This window comes from Meleagris gallopavo, chromosome 13 (assembly GCF_000146605.3).
Source record: "Meleagris gallopavo isolate NT-WF06-2002-E0010 breed Aviagen turkey brand Nicholas breeding stock chromosome 13, Turkey_5.1, whole genome shotgun sequence".
Classification (NCBI taxonomy): Eukaryota; Metazoa; Chordata; class Aves; order Galliformes; family Phasianidae; genus Meleagris; species Meleagris gallopavo.
The window spans coordinates 12,141,059-12,161,190 of NC_015023.2; the positions used below are offsets into that span (position 1 = coordinate 12,141,059).

Here is a 20,132-nt window from a genome sequence, read left to right on the forward strand (position 1 = left end):
AAAAAAAAGAGCAGTTGTTTTTGTTCACAGGTCACAATAATCTGATTTTCTTACCCATAGTTCTGTTGGAGCTTGAACAATAAGCAGGACTGAAGCATTTTAGTGACCATACAGTAATAAAAATAAGGAACAAAATGTATTTCTAATATTGCTAGGTAATATATGAGCAGTTCCAACTGGACTTAGCAAACAGAATCTTCCTTTGTAGTTGCTTTAAGCTCTTTTATCTCCGAGTGAATTTCCAAATACTCAGCCAACACATTTGCTGTATTTTGGATGATTTATGGTCCTAGCTTCATTTTGCCCCATTTCATCAGTGGGTGGGAACAGCCTGACTGCATAGGTTAGAAAGCACCAAAGCTGCTCCCGGACTTGTCAGGTTGTTACAATGACTAATGGAGCAATGGTAAAAACCCCCGCAAGGCAGCCCGATGATCTCCATCACACCCTCCTCTCCCTAGTTAGTTTTAACTTTGATGGCTCTATGTGGCTGGAAATTCGCTTTGGCCTTCGCCTGTGATTGAATTATTTTGAGAAGCTGGAGTGCGAAGAAGATGGTGCACTGCAGAAGGAATGATTGCAGAGCAGCTGCCGTCCGATTATCTCTCTCCTCAGTCGCTCAGTGCCTGCGCACAGTTTCTGGCTGACGACATTCGCCCTTGTTGACAACTCAGGTGCTGACCCACAGGACTGGGTTTGGCCCCTTGAAGGTGCAGTGAACTGGTGGAGCAGATTGCCTGCTTTTAGTAGGCTCATCCGTGTGAAAAAGTGGCCGTGGTTTCTCTAGGTCTTACAGATACTTACTTTGTTTAATGAAATTGGTGCAGAATCTCAATTTTTCTATTACTCTTCTTACCCAAAGCAGAAGTGCGTTCTAAAGGCTGAAATGCCTCCATGGGCTGCGTGGAAACGCTTGGTAAGACGTTCATCCAACTGGCACACACAACAGCTTTCAGGAAAAGCAGATTCCAGAGATGTATCCACTCTCAATGAGAGCAGACACTGCTGCTGTCAGGACAACCTTGCTTTGCTGTGGCTGTTGATAAGACCGCTCCTGGAGCGCAGCATCTCCTTTGGCTCTTATCGCAGACATGTGTCCATGGTGTTGTGGGCACCATCCTCCCTTTCCGCCACTTCAATCTGACCTCCTGCAACCCAGCCCCTCTGCTTTCTCTTATCACTCAAGCTCCCTGAAGCTGTCCCTGTCTGCTGTCTCCAGCATCATGCTGCTCCCAGCCCGTTTTGCAATTATAGATATGCAGCACTGGGATGACCTCGTTACTCTGTCTTGCTTTTACCTTCTATGTTTGCAGGTAGGTAGGCACTAAAGAACAATCATCTTTAAGCTGGCAACTGCTGGTGGTGTTATCTAGTGCGGAATGAATGTCTCCAGTACTGTTTGCCAGTCAAAATTACACATTTCCCTATCCACATTCTGTGGGGTCTCCAAAAAACAAATGAAATTTGCTGTCACCTGCTTCTTCTCCTAGACCCTTCACTCACCCATCAGGGCTCTGTGTGCTTAAACACCACGGGGCCATTCCCACACTGGTGCTGCAACAAGCCTTCAGCACACAGATTTGTGCTGTGTTTCTGTTGCAGTGCATCACTGTGATGTTGCCACCCCATGCTGCCGGAGCTGCAGGCTGATGTGGGGCTGCTGCTCACTAATTGACTCTTGCAACCAGATAAATAAACCTCGGAAAAGCTAAGGAGGAGTAAAGTGAAATAGACGAGTTATAAGAAAGAAACTAGGTAAAGGAAAATGCTTTTTCCTGAATCTTTCCAGCACCTTTTACTGTGTCTTTTGGAGATGAGTGAGCTGTAAATTCAGATTCAAGCACTTTACTGAAAAGAAGTCTCCTGACTTTACAGTTTCTCTTTCCCAGCAAGCTGACATAAAGAATTTCCTGGGAGATTAACTCTGCCTGCCCTTCATGAGGAAGCATAGCTTTGAGGTGAGCAAGTGCTAATTTCAGGTTTGCAGCAAAAGTACAGAACAGTTCAGACCTCCTGGAACAGAAAAATACTGTCCTTTTGAGCTTGGTGCTAACAGACATGCAGTCGTTGCCAGTCGGGGTCAGTCAGCCCTTGTTCCTGTGAGGGCACTGAATCAGAGCACCGTGGTGGCACTGCTCCTCCTGTGTGCAGAGGTGGATGTGTCTCGTGTGAATGGGGCCATTGCTCTGGGTGCAGCCTCTAAATGCAAAAGAGCATCACCATTGTGTTAACATCCAAGTACCACTGCCTGTTCCAGCTGGGATATTAAATAAATATCTCCCCCCACCACATGGTTTGATTTCTGCCTTCATATACCTGCTATCATTAAACAAAGTACTTTTTTCCAGACACTCTCGAGTTTGAGTCTTTTCCCCGCCAATGAGCATCTGTCCCAAAGCTGGAATGAAGCCCACAGTGCCTCAGTACCCAGTGCTCTGGGACAGAACTTCATCGGGCAGAGAGCCCTGATCCCGTGGAATGTATGAGGGGATGGTACACCATCATTCTGCAACCTCTCTGCAGAAATGAATTCATGTTTTGGGAAAGGAACACAGCTGAGGGCACTCTGTAGACACTGTTCTGCTCAGAAAATTATACCCTTTTCACTGGTTGTTTGAGATTTTGTTCTCCTGCTGCGTTCCTTTTGTAATTGCCAATTAAACAGATATCCGAGAGTCAATTCATCACCACTCTAACTTCATCTGTGTCAGGCAGGCAAAACTGAGTTAGCATTTGGCAATGCAAATTTGTTTTAGGAGCAGCAGACTTATTTAGTTCAGAGAAGAATTATTGAGGTGCATGTGGTAAGTTGGCTAATTTTGTCCTTGAGATCATTTTCTGAAAAAGCAGCAGCAGCGTTTATAGCTGATTCAATTAAATAATAAATGATATCTTCTCCTGCTGCAAAGTTGTCAACATTTCCACTCTACAAACTTCTGAGGCTGTGAATGGCCGAGCTCTTGGCAGTAGTTGACACATGGCCAGATCTTTACAGCTGGAGGTTATTTTTTGATCTGAGCTGGGAGCAGAGTGCCTTTCCCACAGACAGCAGGCCATCCCACAAGTCTGGAGGTGAGGATGGCAAAGTACCCCAGTACACATGGCTGGAGGGGGCACCAACACAAACCTGTGAGAAGGAGTTTGCCAGTGAGCTTGCTGCTTGCTGCTCCAGCTCTTGGTGCCCAGGAGAGCACTGCTAAACCTCTGCCTTGTGACTCCTTCAATAAGACTGGAGGTGATGGCTTTAAGTTGCACCAGAGGAATTTCAGGGTATGGTGGGGATGTGCTGGTGTTTGGACTTGATGATCTTAGTGGTCTTTCCAACCTTAATGATTCTATAATTCCGTGATTCCTTTGTGTGCTGCAGCTCTGTCAGGAGGCACTGTGAGCTGTCCTGTATGGCCAGGCAGATGGATCCTGTACGTCATCACCTCCCTGCCAAAGCAAAGGCACAACATTAAGGTTACACAGCCCTTATGTGTTTAAACAGTTGGCAGCTGAAGCAAAATGTGCCATGCTATGTTTGTTAGCTGCTATTTTGCATTTCTGTCCAGTCTGGTGTTGGAATGGAGGTGGTACTGCAGGGTCTGTCACTAAGCCCAGCCCAGACCCATTCTGTGTGTATTAAACATCCCTTAGTGAGCATCCTGAACATATGGCAGGCAAAATGCTCCTCCATTTATTTTATGTAATTAAATTTTAGGATACAGCTTTCAAGCACTTCCTCTTTGGGCTTGCTTTGGGTTAATTAACCCAATTAGTTGCTAACACCCAGGAGCAATGTGGCTGTCCCTGCTGCTGCTGGAGACCCCAGAAGTCCCCGTGCAGTGTATTGGCTCTGCCTGCAGGGCAGGTCCTGCAGAACCACCTGGAGACCCTCTGAGATCCCGTGTGGGAGCAGCTCTTGGTTTCACATCACTTTGCTCCTTCCTCATGCTCTGTGTTGCTGCTTGCAGATGATGGGAAGCTGTCCCTGGAGGAGTTCCAGGCCTTTTTTTCCGACGGGACGCTCAATGAGGAGGAACTCGAGAATCTCTTCCACACCATCGACTCAGACAACACAAAGTAAGTTCCCCCCATCCCACAGAGCTGGGGGCATGATGTTTGGGTGCCCCAGAGGCGATGCAGGCATGCAGTCCCTTTTGCCAAACATTGCTAAGTCTCCATATCTGCTGGGTCTGTGTCTTGTCATGGTGGCTCCTTTTCTCTTTATGTTTTTTTGTTTGTTTTTGTTTTGCAGGCTGTTTTCTTTCATGCAATTTGATCTCTGTGATATCTGAAGTGATGCTTACTGTTAACTGTGAGGACATTTAAATGGCCTTTTTTCTTTTCCACTCCATTTAAAAGCTTTGCTGCACTGTAAAAGGTAACAGTATGAATCTGCAAGCTCCACCCTGCCCAGCTACCTTGCCCACAACAAACAGAGAGGATTTAAGACCTGCACTGCTTTCTTTGCCTCCCAGCCCTGTAGCCCTCACTGTGGGCACCTTCTGCCCTACATGGCCATACTTCTGACTACACAGAGCCCAGATGTGGGGATGAATCCCACTGCAATACAACACTTACTGTCCCACAGGGACGTGATGGGGTGGGAGGCAGCAAAGTGTGCTTTGGTTTTACAGTGCACCAAAGATGAGGTTCAGTGAGGCACCTGGCTGCTCCCATTGTGCACAAAGATGCAGCCTGCTGGATTATTTCTCCTTCCAAGAGGAATCATACTTCAAAAGCCTGCATGGATGAAGCTGCTCAGAAATCCAAATGAAAGCCAATACTGAGTCACATTCCAGAGAGACTACTATTCCTCCAGAGAGAAAAAATCCATCCAAAGAAAGAAGATGAAAAGAGAATTGTATTTCAAATAAGGAGCTGCAAAGCAAGCACTTAGAAAAATAATAGCCTCGTTAATTGCAGAGACTTCAGCTAGCAGGTGAATGAAGCCTCTAGACCCTGCCTTACCTGTGTGTGTAGTGGCCACCAAGCTCAGCAGTGCCCGACACCACTGCGATACATATTACTCATCAGCTAATTAATTAGAGAAACTTCAGGGGTTTTGTCACTGAGGTGGGCTAGGAATGACTCGTCTGTTCCAAAGCTTCCTCTTCAGCTGATGCTGTGAGAGCAGCCAAGTGCCTTGGATTTTAGTGTAAAAAAATAACACTAGAGCCATGAGATTTGGAAGTGTGGGCCAGTAATACCATTAACTATCATACAGGTGAATGAGGCATGCTGCCTCCTTCTTTGTGTGCCTGTTTATCCAGGTGATATCTATAGCATCACCTGGGCATGCGAGTTTGCATTTGGCTTAGAAAGAATGTGGGGTCCTAAGCTGAAGCATGTGAGGACAATATGAAGTTTATCTTTCCAAAAGGCCATTTTAATTTGAATTATTTGTTATTTGAAAGAGGAATTTAATTCATCTTTAACACTGTTTTTTAACTTCCCCCATCTCATACTGCTCATTGAGTTTGCTTGGTGTACAAAGCAAAGTTTGCCATCAAAACTACATTACAGCTAGAGTGGAAAATGAAGAAAGTTATGTTCCTACTGATTGTTACTAATTGCTATCACCACCTAAATTGCAAAATGTGAATTTGATTTCCTGGAGCAGTTTTAGGAGCAGGGAAACTGTCTTACCTGTGTAGACAGAATGCATATCTGTGCTGGTTTCTCTACTTGGTTTGGTTGGGAAGAGCATAGAAAGGAGAATAGTTGGGCAGGTGGGTGGGAATGGGTTTGGCCTATAATACAGGAGCAGCCATGGCTCAGAGGAATGTAGCTCTTTCAGGAACACAGCACCCAGCACAACGCCTGGTTGTCAGCAGGGTGCAGTTAGGAGAGTGCAGAACCAAAATGAGACACCCAAACGCAGCCAAGGGATTAGTGAGACTTCATTCTTCCTGATGGCCTTGAAAAAGTCTCCAGGAGATCAGTGATGTGGCTGAATGGACCTGAATGAGGAGCGTGGCTTTGTGCAGATGCAGTTATGGGATGGCACCATGTTCCGTGATCCTATTCCAGGGTCAATTCTTGGCTCAAAACACAACAGTATTGCTACTGCACTCTTGGTGGATAGTGTTGGCAGAAAAATTCCCTATCTGCAGCAAAGCCCTCCTGCTGTCCTCATCCATGCTGGTTATTGCATCTGCCAGTAGGAACAGCAAAATCTGTCACGTATTTCAATTGCTTTTGGCAACTTATATTCAGAATCCTGCTGTTGCTGAAAAGAGATGATCAAGTGGTGTTTTCCTCTCCATGGTGAACACTCCTTTCCACCTTCCTTATTCCCATTCAAAGCAGGAGGCAAAGCAAGACGCTGCCAGGGATTGATTTGTCACTTGTGTTGGCTGCTCACTCAGGCTTTGGCAGTGCTTTATGGGGAACTGCCTGAAAACTAATGGGGTGGTAATGATACGTTACTATTGATATCAATGCTATCAGAAATGCACAAATTATGTGTATAATGCACAAGCACATATGCACACACATTTAAATATATATATATATTCATATAGATCTATGATTTTATATTCATATAGATCTATGATTTAGCCGCAGAAAAAGGCTTTAGAAATCATTCTCACCTGGGAAATGCTGCTCTATTTGCAGCTGTTTACTCCTCTTGGTGTTCCCTGAGCTGAGGGGCAGCTGTAGGGCACAGCCTCCAGAAGTACAGTGTGCCTGTGTGCATTGCACACCCAAGGAAAGCAGAAGCCTCTTACCAACGTGCGGCTGGGGACAGCTGTGCAAGCCAGGCAGGTGCCCAGGCACTGGGAATGAGTTCATGCAGCACAGAGCTCCTCTGATATCAGATCTTCTGAAAATACCACCATGCCCTGCAGCCAGCTTGTAACTCTCCTGGCCCCCACTGCCCCACTGCAACCCTGTGGTAGAATCCAAGGATCAGACTCCATTAGTACCTCACTGCTCCAGGTGAGGTCTCACAGCACGGAGCAGAGGGGCACATCCCCCTCCCTGCCCCGCTGGCTGCACTGCTTGGATGCAGCCCAGGATATGGTTGGCTGTGTGGGTGTGAGGGCACACTGCTGCCTCATGTCCAGCTGCCACCCACCAGTACCCCCAGGTCCTTTTCAGCAGGGCTGTGCTCCACCCTTACATCCTCCTGCTTATACTGATAGTGGGGGTTGCCACAACCCAGGTGTAGACCTTGCACTTGGCTTTGTTGAACCTCATGAGGTTCTCCTGGGCCCACTCTCAAGCCTGTCTATGTCTCTCTGGATAGCGTCGGGTCTCTCAGGTGTATCAGCTGCACCACACAGCTTGGTGTTGTCCATGAACTTGCTAAGGGTGCACTTGACCCCACTATCAATGTGACTGCTGAAGATATTAAAGGGCATCACTCCCCTGTGGGACACCTAATCCTGTCCTAATACTAAGTGTCTCATTGTATTTGTATGTATCCTGGGGCTCTTCCATGCTGTAAAACCATTCCTGGAACCAGGGATGAGGGAGATGTGGGGGCCTGGCCCAGTGGTGGGTTAGCATTGCTCCATGGGCTTCCATCAGCAGGGCTGCATCCCCACGGTGATGCTCATCCCTCGTGGCAGAAGAGGAGAGGTCAGGTGTGGCTGTTAACCAAACTAATTTAGCCCTAGTAGGGGATTTTAACAATTCCTTTTGTATCACATACATTTTTCATAGCTGCAGAGGAAAGTCTTTGAGAAGAGATGCGTGCACTGGAGCAGGACTCCTCTGATGAGCTGTACACATCCATTCACAGGGAGTCAGAACACAGCATTAGCATTCTGTTGCACTACCATTCATTATCTCCTAGCTAGGCTTACAGCTATTCTTTTAATTGCTTTATCCTCTTCACCCCCTCTAAATGAGCTCTGCTCTCCAGTGGCAAGCACTAGAAAAGCTGGGAGCGTGCATGCAGTATAATTAAGCAGTATCACTTTAGCAGCTTCCCCAGTCTTCCACTTATTCTGGAGTCCATTCTGTGACAGATGGAAGAACACCAGTGCTTGGGCTTTGCCTACACTGAATCCTGCAGCATGCAGCCTTGTGGTGCAGGGCTGTGCCGAAGTCCCCTTATAGGTGCCCAGCCCTATTGGGCACAGCAGCTCCACAGCTGCTTGCAGGCTGCTTGCAGCAGAACAAACAAGATGGGACACATCTGTATTTTGCACGATTTAAATTGTGCAGAAGCTGTAAGGATGGTATTAGTGCTAATGAGCAGAAGTGAGATGCTACGTGCAGCTACAACGTGGAGCTAATTGCTGTGCCTGTGTGCAGCCAGAGGCTCCCACACCAGAATAATTGCTTGTGTGGATGAATTCTGCTTCCTTGATAATTTGATTGTATTGATAACCAAAGATCAAAATAGTTTTAAATTGCAGTCTGTGCAAGCACATAGGAATGTGAAGCTTAGTGTTCTACAATAATCCAAGAAGACAGAGAGGGGTAAGGTGCTGCTGGAAATCTGAGCTGCTGCTGGTCTCCAAGAGAAAGGTGTCCAAAAACCCCCATTCAGGGATGTATATGAGAAATAAGGCATCCTGGTGAGAATGGAGATGAAGGCAAGGGATTTCAAAACATGTTCTGAATATTCGTCACAGAACAGCTTGCAAAGAAGTTTGTTGTGTTCAAACTGTAGCTGTGCTTTTTGATTCCTCTGAGGGATAACCCAGGCAGAAATGGAGCTTGGCGTCATCGCAAGGGCCATCCTCTCAAGAACACAAGGTTCCTTACAGACTGGAAGGAGCAGTCCTTGGGAGCAGCCCTGCAGAGAAAGACCTGGAGGGTCTCGGTGGATGAAAAATTCAACCTGAGCCAGCAGTATGCTCATGCAGCTCAGAAAGCAAATGGTATCCTGGGCTCCATCAGAAGAGAGGTGGCCAGCGGGGACAGTGAGGTGACTGTGCTTCTCTACTCTGCCCTCATGAGATCCCATCTGCAGCACTGTATCCAGGTCTGGGGCCCCCAGTACAAGAAAGACAGGGAGCTGTTGGAGAGGGTCCAGATGAGGGCCACAATGATGATCAGAGAGCTGGAGCACCACTCCTATGAAGACAGGCTGAGGGAGCTGGCCTTGTTCACCATGGAAAAGAGAAGGCTGCGGGGTGACCTCATTGCAGCCTTTCAGTACCTAAAGGGAGTCTACAAACAGCAGGGGAGTCAACTCTTTACAAGGGTAGATAACAGCTGGACAAGGGGGAATGGCTTTAAGTTGAGGGAGGGAAGATTTAGGTTGGATATTGGGGGAAGCTCTTTATTGTGAGAGTGGTGAGGTGCTGGAACAGCTGCCCAGAGAGGCTGTGGATGCCCCGTCCATCCCTGGAGGTGTTCAAGGCCAGGTTGGATGGGGCCCTGGGCAGCCTGGGCTGGTATTAAATGTGTCAGGGAGGTTGGATATTCATGATCCTTGAGGTCTCTTCCAACCGAAGCCATTCTTTGATTCTGTGATTCTGTTCCTGACAAGCACACAGCCCAGCCAGCACCTGGACAGCCCTGGTACCTCTCATTCCGCAGCAGCCGGGGTTTCTCCCACTCCTGGCATTGTGTTTCTCGGTTCTGTTACCACCCACATTTTGCCTTCCCCAGACCTGCTTGAGGTCTGCATCCATCTGATGAGGGGGCACTGAGGCAGAGAGGGGCCGAGCTGTCCTCCCAGATCTGAACAGAAAGCCCTTTTGCTTTAGGGGCAAGGAATGTTCATTATGATTGAGTGTTCTTTCCTGTTTTTCCTTCCCTAATCTTGGCTGTTTGCATTGCAAACCTGATTCAGTATAGTGCTGGCTTTATCTGGAAGCTAAAGCCCACGCTTGCAGAGATGGATGTACTCATTGCAACCATCTTAATTTCTGTATATTGAATGTTCTCCATTAGCTCTCTGGGAAAGAAACTACAGCTCACATAATCAGCTGAGATTTTGATTAACCTATTCAAGAGACAGCTCCAGTCCCTTCAGAAAGGGACAAAATGATTGCATGAAAATTATATGTCTAGATCTAATTTCTGGCTCTCAGCAGCCCTTGGCACTTGGTGGGCTTTGTACAAGATGTTTCTGAGCTCTAGGCTGTCTCCTCTGTGACTACAACTTTCTTGAGCGTGCTGAACTTCTGCTTGGAGTGAAGGAATGCTTGGTGCCAACATTGGTGCTCAGCTCACTAGGCATGTCCTCAGGAGGAACATGAAGCTGGAAAAACAGCACAGGAGGTTATCTGAGAAGACATTTGAGTATATGTTGCTATCTCTAATGCTGCCTCCAGACATTCCCAAGCGGCCTCTGTATGGCAGAGCCCAGCTAATACAGCAGCAGCACGTAGGCAGTCTTTGCTGTGCTGACATCACGAGCAGCAGTGTCACCAACCAGTTTCCCAGCTGGAATTGGAGCTTGGCTTTGTATTTTTCATATTTTGTGGGGCTGCTCTGCATCAGATGTTTCTTTTTCCAGATAACAGAAAAAAACCTTGATCTTGCCTTAAAAACCGAAGTGACTAAGATATCTGGTTCTAACCAGCTGCTTGTGTTTGAGTCATGCAGGCATTCAGAGAGATTGCAGCTTTTTGGTTCAAACTGCAGCATTGTGTATTTATCCATGTGCTTTCTCTGAAGGAGGGAGAGCATCTGGCTGCTGCTGGGGGGAGCACCAGCTGCCCAAAGGCTGAACCAAGAGAGAGGCTCTTTACATCACCCTTTTTAATGGCAGGAGAAGAAACGCATGAAAAACAAAGATATGGGTTAAAAAGCCAGGAGGGTGTTCTTGCTTTGCTCTCCTGCTGGCTCCCTGCAGGCTGTATGCCGTGGATCCCAACCTCCATCTCTGCTGCTCAGAATCTTTCCTCTGTTCCTTGCAGCCATGGTTTTGAGAAAGTAAGAAAACATTTGAAAAAGCAAGGACAAATGCATTGTATTGCCAGCATAAGACTGCAGACAGCTGAGATGAGAAGGCTGAGTGCAGAGGATTGCACTGCTGGCATGCAGTGGGTGGCACTGCATTAGTTGATGAGAGCTGTTCATCTCATGAAATCACATCCGGTGAGTACATGCTTATGTATCAAGCAGGAACAGGCAGAGTGTTACACATTTCCCTTTGTATTTGGTACTGGTGAGGCCACATCTCAAGTGCTATGTTCAGTTTTGGGCCCCTTACTACAGGAAAGACATGGAGGTCCTGGAGTGTGTCCAGGAAAGGGAGCGGAGCTGCGAGGGGTCTGAGCGCAGCGCTGTGGGAGCGGCTGAGGGAGCGGGGTGGTCAGTGTGGAGAAAAGGAGCTGAGGGGAGCTCGTGGCTCTGCAGCCCTGACAGGAGGCTGTGGGGAGGGAATGTCGGCCTCTGCTCCCAGGTAACAGCGATAGGGTGAGGGCTGGTGGTGTCACGTTGCACCAGGGGAGGGTCAGGTTGGATGTTAGGAACAATTCCTTCTCCCCAAGAGCAGTGATGCAGCGGCACAGCTGCCCAAGAGGTGGGGGAGTCACCGTCCCTGGGGGTGTCCCAGAGCTGTAGGGATGTGGCTCTGAGGGACGTGGGCAGTGGGCACGGTGGGGGTGGGCTGGGTTTGGACTTGGGGATCTGAGAGGTCTTCTCCAACCTCAGTGATTCTGTGATTCTATGTTTCTTCATCCCAAAAGAGATTGGTGACTGACTGGTACCATTACCAGTTAGTGCAAAATCAGAGAACCCCTGTGCCCAAAAATAGAGAAAGTATTTCATTGGTTTTCATGTAATGCTTTGGTTTGAACATTGAGCTAAAAAAAATATAAGATGAGGATAAAAACATGGATAAGCAACCTCTCATTTGATCAGATGGGTACACACAGCCCTTCCCTGTCCTCCTCAGCTGGAAGCTGAGCAGTCACATCAGGCAAGGGACACGCAGCCTATACTCAGTGTGGGCACCCCTCCTGGAAGGTGTTCCCTGCAGCAAATAGGAAAATAATCTGAGGCTTAACCAATGTCAAAGTGTCATCCCTCTTCCTGGGAATTACCTGTATGTTGCAATTAAACCTGCCTTCTCTTGTCTTTGGTGCAGTTGTGCAGAGAGTGATGTTTTCAAGATCAAGTCATCCATCCAAAAAAAAAAAAAGGAGGCTTTACATGCAATTTATTAGAGGTTTGGCATACACCGAGACTTCAGAAAGTTCAATGTGGTACTAAATGTCTGTTTTCCTTAAGGTGATGGCTTTGCTTAGGATCAGGCTCAGTAAATCAGTGTGTAGCATCAATCTGTTTTTCCAGGCCATCACTTGCAGGCATTTTATTGTGTTCCTTCCTCATGCTCAGAGTTTTTATGACTGTTTTGAGAGTTTTAATTTTGCAAGAAGGAGGCTGGAGGTTGGAGGTTCTGGCTGTCTGTGGCCAAGTGGAGACAGAAGTTGTTGTTCACTACATGGAAACGTGGTTCTCCCAAGATTAAATGGGGCAGACAGAATGCACTGGGGATAGGTGGTGGCTTTGTCTTCTGCTTCCAAAGATGGGATGAAGGCAGTTGGGGTCCTGACCACCCTATTTCTGACACAGATCTGCTGTTTTGGGTAAGGAATAGTGTTCTGTGGCTGGGAGGTGTGCGAGGTATGCACAGAGCAGGCATTAGTATATCCATTGATGGATGTGTGTGGCTATATAGCAGTCAGTGTGCTGTGAGAGCCAGTAGCTGACCTGGCCCTGAAATGCAGCAGCAGGAAGGACTCTTTAAGCAGAGTTCTTTATGTTTTGTCAATTATTCCCTAAAAGGAAAAGGAAACTCAACACTTTGTGCTGTTGGGTGAGCATGTTTGAAACAGCATGGTGATTAATCCTCTCCACCCTGAAGCACTGCCCAGGTTTGTTTTATCATCAGCAGGAGAGGCAGTTTTGCTGCCAGAACACAGTGTCTGCATTGTGCCCTGGCCTTGTGCTCAGCCCTCACTTCTGGCCATGGAAGGGACACAGGGGCAGGAGCTGCATGGATGGAGCCTCCAAGGAGACATTAGCAATCCTTGTAAAAGAATTTTTGCTTTTCCAGACCCAGGGAGTTCCACTCTACATTCATCTGTGATGATTTTAAACATTAAAGATTCTCTTCAGCAAGTTTTATAGACTTTCCGGTTCATTTTTATGAGGTTTATTACTGCTGCAAGCCAAATGCAGTTGCATTGCAGGTCATTGCCTGGGGAAGAGATTTCCCCTGAACTCCGTAATCACTGATGTGGGAGCTGCCCTGTGTCCTGCTATGGGGCATGACACCAGCATCAACACGGCTGGTGTCTGGGCTAGGTCCAGGCTTTGGGATCTGTTGCTCCGCAAATTATGCCTCCCAGCTTTGCAAAGTTGAATTAGCTCTGGTAACACACACATCCTACTTACTGTTGAGGAATGTCTGCTGACCCAAGCTGATCTCAGCATCTCCCAGCCTGGCAGAAAGGATGCAGCAAGCAGCTTTGCTCACAGAACCCAACCTGGGCTGCGCGGTAGCTCGATGGCTGGGTGGCACTTTGAATCATGGAATCATAGAGTCATTAAGGCTGGAAAAGACTTCTCAGATCCCCAAGCCCAACCCCAATCCACCCCACCCTGCCCACTGCCCACGTCCCTCAGTGCCACATCCCCACGGTTCTGGAACACCTCCAGGGACAGTGATTCCCCCACCTCTTGGGCAGCTGTGCCCTGCCTCACTGCTCTTCTGGAGCAGAAATTGTTCAAAATGTCCAACATGAACCTCCTCTGAACATGAGACCACCACCTCTCACCCTATCGCTGTTACCTGGGAGCAGAAGCCGACATCCCCTCCCCACAGCCTCCTGTCAGGCTTGCAGAGCCATGAGCTCTCCCCTCAGCTCCTCTTCTCCATGCTGACCCATCCCCTCAGCCACTTCCATAGGACTGTGCTCCAGTCCCTTCACATTTTTGTTGCTTTTCTTTGGACACACTCCAGGGCCTCCACGTCTTTCCTGTAGTGTGGAGGTGACCATCTCCAGCAAGCTGATAGTAACACCCACAGCAGTTTGCCCATGGTCAACCTCTGACCCATTACAAGGATCTGGGTGTATATTTTACTTTTCTGAGATGTGGAGACTGCCAAGTGCTGTTCCTGCTGGGACTGGAGGTGCACTGTCAGATGTAGCAGTGCTTCTCAACTGCACATGTTGTTGTTTAGTCTCTCCTAAATGAGGATCAGATTTGCAGGTGGCTAACACTAGAGGATAATTTTTTTTCCGTGCTCGTTTGAAGCCCTGCAGAAACCCAAAGCTGTGAATTGGAGGAGGAAATGAAAGCAGCCGATTATTTCAGAAAATCTCAGTTTTCGGTGCTGCTGAACAACCAAGCCGTGCAGCTGCTGATGCAAACCCTTTCATCTGCCCCAGCAAAGGGATTTTTGTCTGTAGTAGAAGCGACTCAGGTGTTGAGTGATGTTTGAGCAGCCTATCCGGCAGCTATTTGCATGAGAAATGCGTTGTGAAGACAGGACTTTGATGTATTTACAACTTCTGAACTCCCATGATGTTTCTGGTTGTGCTGCCTGAGACATCTCCGTCAGCTGAGGTGAAACCAAGGAAGACAGGGTATTACACCTTGGTGACTTTTCTTTTTTTTTTTTTTTAATAGATGTAATCCAACAGGGAAAACTATTTCCTTGTTGCCAATACATTTATCTGTTCGAATTATTTTTTTTTTTAAGTCTGAATATGACGTCGGTAATTTCTTTAATTAGGCTTCTTCTTAATGCAAGATCGCTTAAAATTAAAAGCAGCTTCTCGACCAACTTAAAATTCAAGCACAATTAGGTTAAATAATATGATAGCAGGAGGCAAGGAAGTAAATGATCATTTTTGGAAGCAAGAGATAAATATTGCAATGCAAAACCCCCAGGATAGAATGATGGGTTTTTCTCAGTAATGTACTTCAGTTTGGGATGCGCTGTTTGTTAGAGGAGAACTTGAGCCCATGGAAGGTGGGAAGAGCCCAGACACATTGTTCCAGGAGGATATGGGGAGGCTGCCGCCGTCAACAGTGGGATTTAGAGCATCTCTTTCCATAACCCTCTTACGTTAGCAGATCAGAGCAGGGCTGAGTTAAGGAGCTGACTTCCCAGGATGTCCAATTCATGGACTGATAAAATATAATTCTATTATGAAATCATTCGAGGCACCTCTCCAGCTTGAACTGTGTACATAATTGTGTGGGGATCAGAGGTGTGAAGAGTTTGCTGCAAATCCTTATTTCCCAGGGTTGTCTGCTGGGATGTCATTAGGTAAACCAAATGTTCAGATGTTAAGAAACGGCATAATTTCATTTGGAGGAGGAACTGGATGGATGCAGAGCCAGGAGAGCTAATCATTTAGAAAAATAAAATTAGAAAACTTTAATTTGAAGCAAATGGGACCACAGGATGAGTTCTGCTACTAATGGCTTTGGTTTCAGCAGGCAGTTCCTGGGACCAGGATACACTGATCCATTTCTGTGCTCACCCCAAGAGAAACCTGAGCGTATCTCTTGCCTCCTGCACATTCAATTATTTTTTCTCTCTCTTTTTTTCCTTCTCCCTTCCCCGGCTGTCCTCCCCTCTTCCAGCAATGTGGACACGAAGGAGCTGTGTGGTGAGTATAGCCCTACACGCAACGCTTTGTAAGGGTGTGTGAAAACTCTTAAAAGCCAACATCAGCTCCTGCCGTAGAATCATTGAGATTGGAAAGATCATCTAGTCCAACCATTGACCCATCACTGCCATACCACTAGACATCACTCAGTGTGCCATCTACCCTTTTCCTGACCATCTCCAGGAATGCTGACTCCACCATATCCCTGGACAGCCTGTGCCAATTCCCTCTTAGACAGGAGGAAAAACAAGAATGTGGTGTATAATAGTAATAATGTGTTTATCCTTGGGCAAAACTCTGTGTCTCATAGCAGGCTGACCAAGGTGCTTCTTGGTGCACATCCCTTGAATCACAAATTAAAGACCAAAAAGAACCCCATAGTCATGTTTGTTCCACACCTCTGCAGGAAAGGAAGCTGCCAGGAAAGGAGGGAGATGAACCATTAGCTCCTGTGGGAAGCAGGGGGAAGGTTCAAGGTCCAGCCTATATGCATTATCTGCTGCATGCCTGCCACCATCCACCACTTTTGGTGTACTTGATGCTTTTCCAAGAATTACTTTAAGTATAAGGCCTCAGTCTGGCAACAGTGGAAGCTGCAATGTCTCTCAGGGTTGGCAGATTGGGCAGCTTGTGGAGCTCCCTGACCCGAGAGAGCTTCCAGTGACAGGGCAGCTTGCATAGCTGAGCACACCTTGAACTCAAAGGTAGAGTCACCCAACTGCATATGCACCTCCAATTTAAATAAAATACACTGATATTGCAACAGCAAACAGACCAGCAACACAAGTCATGCTCTGTGAGTGGAGATGTACATCATCCCATGGTGGGCAATGCACACTTTGACAGCATCCCATTGTCTCCCACAGATGTGGGACCAGGAGCAGTGCTGTGCAGGGCAGAAGGAGCTGCTCCTATGTGTTCCGTGAGTGAATGAAGCTAAGGCTATAGAAGTGCATAGCTGGAAGCTGCAAAAGTGAACACTGCTCTCTTTCCACATCGTTAGTGCTCTCAAGAGCCGTGCTCTGCCCACAGGAGCTCATCTGTCCTGAAAAGTACTTTTATTTCAGGATTTATAAGAAGAGTTTTCCTCTGCCTTTAAAAATGTACGCTTTTTTTTTTTATTTTTCCCCAAGTAAACTAATAATAAGAGGAACAACAAAAAAAAGCACGCTGCAGTGAGAACATACTGCTTGGCTCAGAGCAGAGCAGCAAACAGCTGCTGTCAATTACATTGTGACATTCCTGTTTCTGCCAAAATCTTCTTCCCCTTGGATGTGTTGAGGGCTGTAAACAGCTATAGGCACTGCTAATTAAGCCAAGAGAACCTAATTAGTGGGATTGCTTCCTGGAATGTATTTCTTGTTGCATTCAGTAGAAGTGTCACCGTGGTGTGAATCCTCAGTCTGAGCGCTGAGGAGCAGCGCTGGTGGAGCCAAGAAATAGCTTTCAGCTGCCTCGTGTGTCAGTTGTACCCAAAGGGTTCATTCAGTGCCTGTGCTGCCCCACACTGTTGTCACTGCAGACATTGGCCTTAGGGACTCAAGCTCACAAACGAAACCACACCATGGCTGCCTGGGAACACACTGCGTAACTGTGATGTGGGGCTGTGAATGGGATGGGAATGCAGGGGGAGGATGTCTGGCCAGGTCCTCACTGGCACAAATCTGTTTGTCATTTGGATGCTTTGGCTGTCAAGGGAATTTCTCTTGAGATCTCTCTCTCTCTGTTGCAAACAAGAGGAAGTGTTCAAATGCAGAAGTGGGGAAAAAAAAGTAAAGCGTCATTTTTGATGGCAGCTGCTCTGTGTTACAGCTCTGTTTTACCATAACCCAACCTTTCTCATCCCTTCAGGATAAGTTGTGTTTTAGGATCAGGGCCTAGGGAGTGAAAACACACCCAGAATCACCCTCTGATTTTCCTTTCCTTCAATAAATAGACATTGTTGTGTTGTGTGGCCTTGGATTTAATCCACTCTTCCCATCATGTCCTTTTTCCCCAGACTATTTTGCCAATCACATGGGAGACTACGAAGATGTCCTGGCCTCACTGGAGACCCTGAACCTCTCCATCCTGAAGGCAATGGACTACACCAAGCGCGTGAGTGCCCGGCTCTGCCCTGCTCCTTGGCAGGGCAGTGTTCACATATAGCCATGCACCAAGAACCTGGGCTAGCAGTGCTGTGTGTTTGAAGGATCGGAGACTAAAAAAAGAGGACTGCTTATGCATTCCAGCACAAAATCAGAGAGATCATGATGCATTTTGGATGTGTTTTGTACACTCCAAAGACTATTTCTTCTTCACAAAAATTGCCATTGCCACTTTCCCACTTAGAGTGAAGAGCCTGATTTCCTTCTCTATTGTAAATCCATCCCTTTGGATGTTTGTGAGGCGGGTCACATGGCAAGGACAGATCCACATTTCACTCATTAGTGTCTTTCTATAATAAACGGAAGGCAAACACTTTTGATCAGACACTGATCTGTCTGAAATGTTTGTGAATTTTTACCAGACATCGTGAGAGGAAGAAAAAAAAAAAACAAAAAAAACAAACTGCAGTAGTTCATTTTTTTTTCTAATTAAATTGCTAGCTCTACTGACACTTCATATATATTCATTATTAGTAAATTTTGTGGCAGTCAGATCTGCCAACAATGATTCGAATACATGTTACCATGCTAATAGAAATCTCAGTAATGCACTCCAACTTTCTGTTGGTATTGCCTTCCACCATTGCTTCTGAATGAGAGTTTAATACATATGACTAATACTTTCCTGCACGTTGAAAGAGGAGGATGTCTCATGCCCTGCTTGTAAATTAGAAACGTGAGCATAAGGATACCAACTTGCACAAGAGCTCTGTTGCAGAACCTTATTCATAGTCCCAACTCACTGCCTTCATCAGTGCACTGTTCTCCCCCTTGATTGAGTAACCTGGGGCAGGATTCATCTGCCCTAATTGCAAAGTCTGAAGGTTATCTGCCTAACCCTGAGATGTCATGCTCCGAGAGATCAGTGGGAAGGGGTTGGGGGATGCAGAGCACCATGCACATGGGCTCTGACCCATCGAAGGCCGCGAGGCCCCTTGGGGGCAGATGGAGAGATGGACAGATGTCTACAATCAGGTGGGAGGGCAGCCCCAGCACTTCACTGTTACCTTTTGTCAACCAAGCAGTGCTGCTCCTCACTGCTTTGGGAAGGCAAGCAAGGAGCTGGCAAATTAGGATTTCATGAAAAACATCAGCCCTTGCAGTGATTTTGTGAACAAAGTGATACAAACCTGATCAATGAATTATTCAAAAAACAGGCACTTTGTTCAAGGAAGGAACTGGGGAAAAAAAATAAAGATAGGAAGAAAAGACAGAAAATAAGCTGGTTTAGGTGGGAGAGAAACTCATCTTCAGTTCTTAGATAGCAAAGGCATCCTGGCAACTTTAATTACATGCAGCAATGCCTTAATTCTGGAGACGTTTTCATAGAAATGTTCAGGATTGCAGAGACTCTGTGACATTCACCCTGTACAACCCTTTGGCTGCAGGTTTGTTAGGGACACGCAGACTGACAGCACACACAGCAGTGCACTGCAGCTGCACCCAGGGAGGTGTTGGTGCCCAATGGGAGCAGTTGGAAATGTTCCTAATTCTCTTCCTCTCTCCCCAGTTCTTAACAGTACTCTGCAAACACAAAGCCTGACTTCCTTATTGCCACACTCCTGATGAGAGGTGCCTTGTGCTCTCAGAGGGGCCAATAACCGTGGCATTTAATTGCTGTTTGTATTTCTCACCTTAAAAGACAACTGATTATTTCTTGTTCGTAAGAAGAGAAAGCAGCAATTATCTTGTGCTGGAGGAGCTCACAAAGTATCAGCAGTGATCAGATTCGGTGGTGGAAGGTCTCATACAGCAAAACAAGATCTGTTATTGTAATTATTTTCCGATACAAAGATGACCATGCTGTGTTCAGTGACTGCCAATGACTGTGCAAAATGCAAAGTTAAATTGGAAAGAATGGAAATGAACTTCCGAGATCTAAAAAAAGCCAACAGGAGGATATGTTCTCATACAACCCTAAGAAGATGCTTCATGGCACAGTGGGCAAATACCAGAGCCAAAGTGGCCTTGCATGTGGCAGGGATCCATGATCCATGAGATTCATGATCTGTGTGTTCCCTTCCAACCCTGGCCATTCTGTGATTCTGTGATTCTGTGGGTTGAGTGGAGCAAGGAATCGTTGCTGGGGCCATGCTGTGCTGGTCACTGGAAAGCCCAAGGGTTGGTACGTTACACACCTCTCTTGCACCCAAGCCACCTTTCCTACAAGAACCCTTGTTCAGATAAGAGAATTTGTAGATCATAAAGGTCTGCTTTCTCTAAGTGGACAACAGCTGATCCATCAACAACTTATTGCAACGCAGATAGACTGGCCAACAGAAATTAGATATGTCATTTTAATTTATGCAAATGCAATGCATTCCAGTGCCCAATTGCTGTCATGTATCCTTTCCATTGTTGAGGAAATGACTGTGTGCCTGATTTCCCTGGGGTCTGTGAGCAGGATGCTCTCCTGCAGCTCTCACTCAGCGCAGGAGGCCAGCAC

At 46.8% G+C, this 20,132-nt stretch overlaps 1 protein-coding gene across 2 annotated transcripts in view; it reads left to right on the forward strand.

Annotated features, from left to right (window-relative positions):
* Positions 1-20,132, forward strand: part of NECAB2 (N-terminal EF-hand calcium binding protein 2) — a 44,976-nt gene that overhangs the window by 15,927 nt on the left and 8,917 nt on the right. The window contains exons 2-4 of one of the 2 annotated variants that reach the window (XM_010717944.3): positions 3,957-4,065; positions 15,514-15,539; positions 17,539-17,636. In XM_010717944.3, coding sequence (XP_010716246.1) covers positions 3,957-4,065; positions 15,514-15,539; positions 17,539-17,636 — 233 coding nt within the window. The remainder of the gene's footprint in view (positions 1-3,956; positions 4,066-15,513; positions 15,540-17,538; positions 17,637-20,132) is intronic. The other variant, XM_031555454.1, reaches the window with a different exon arrangement.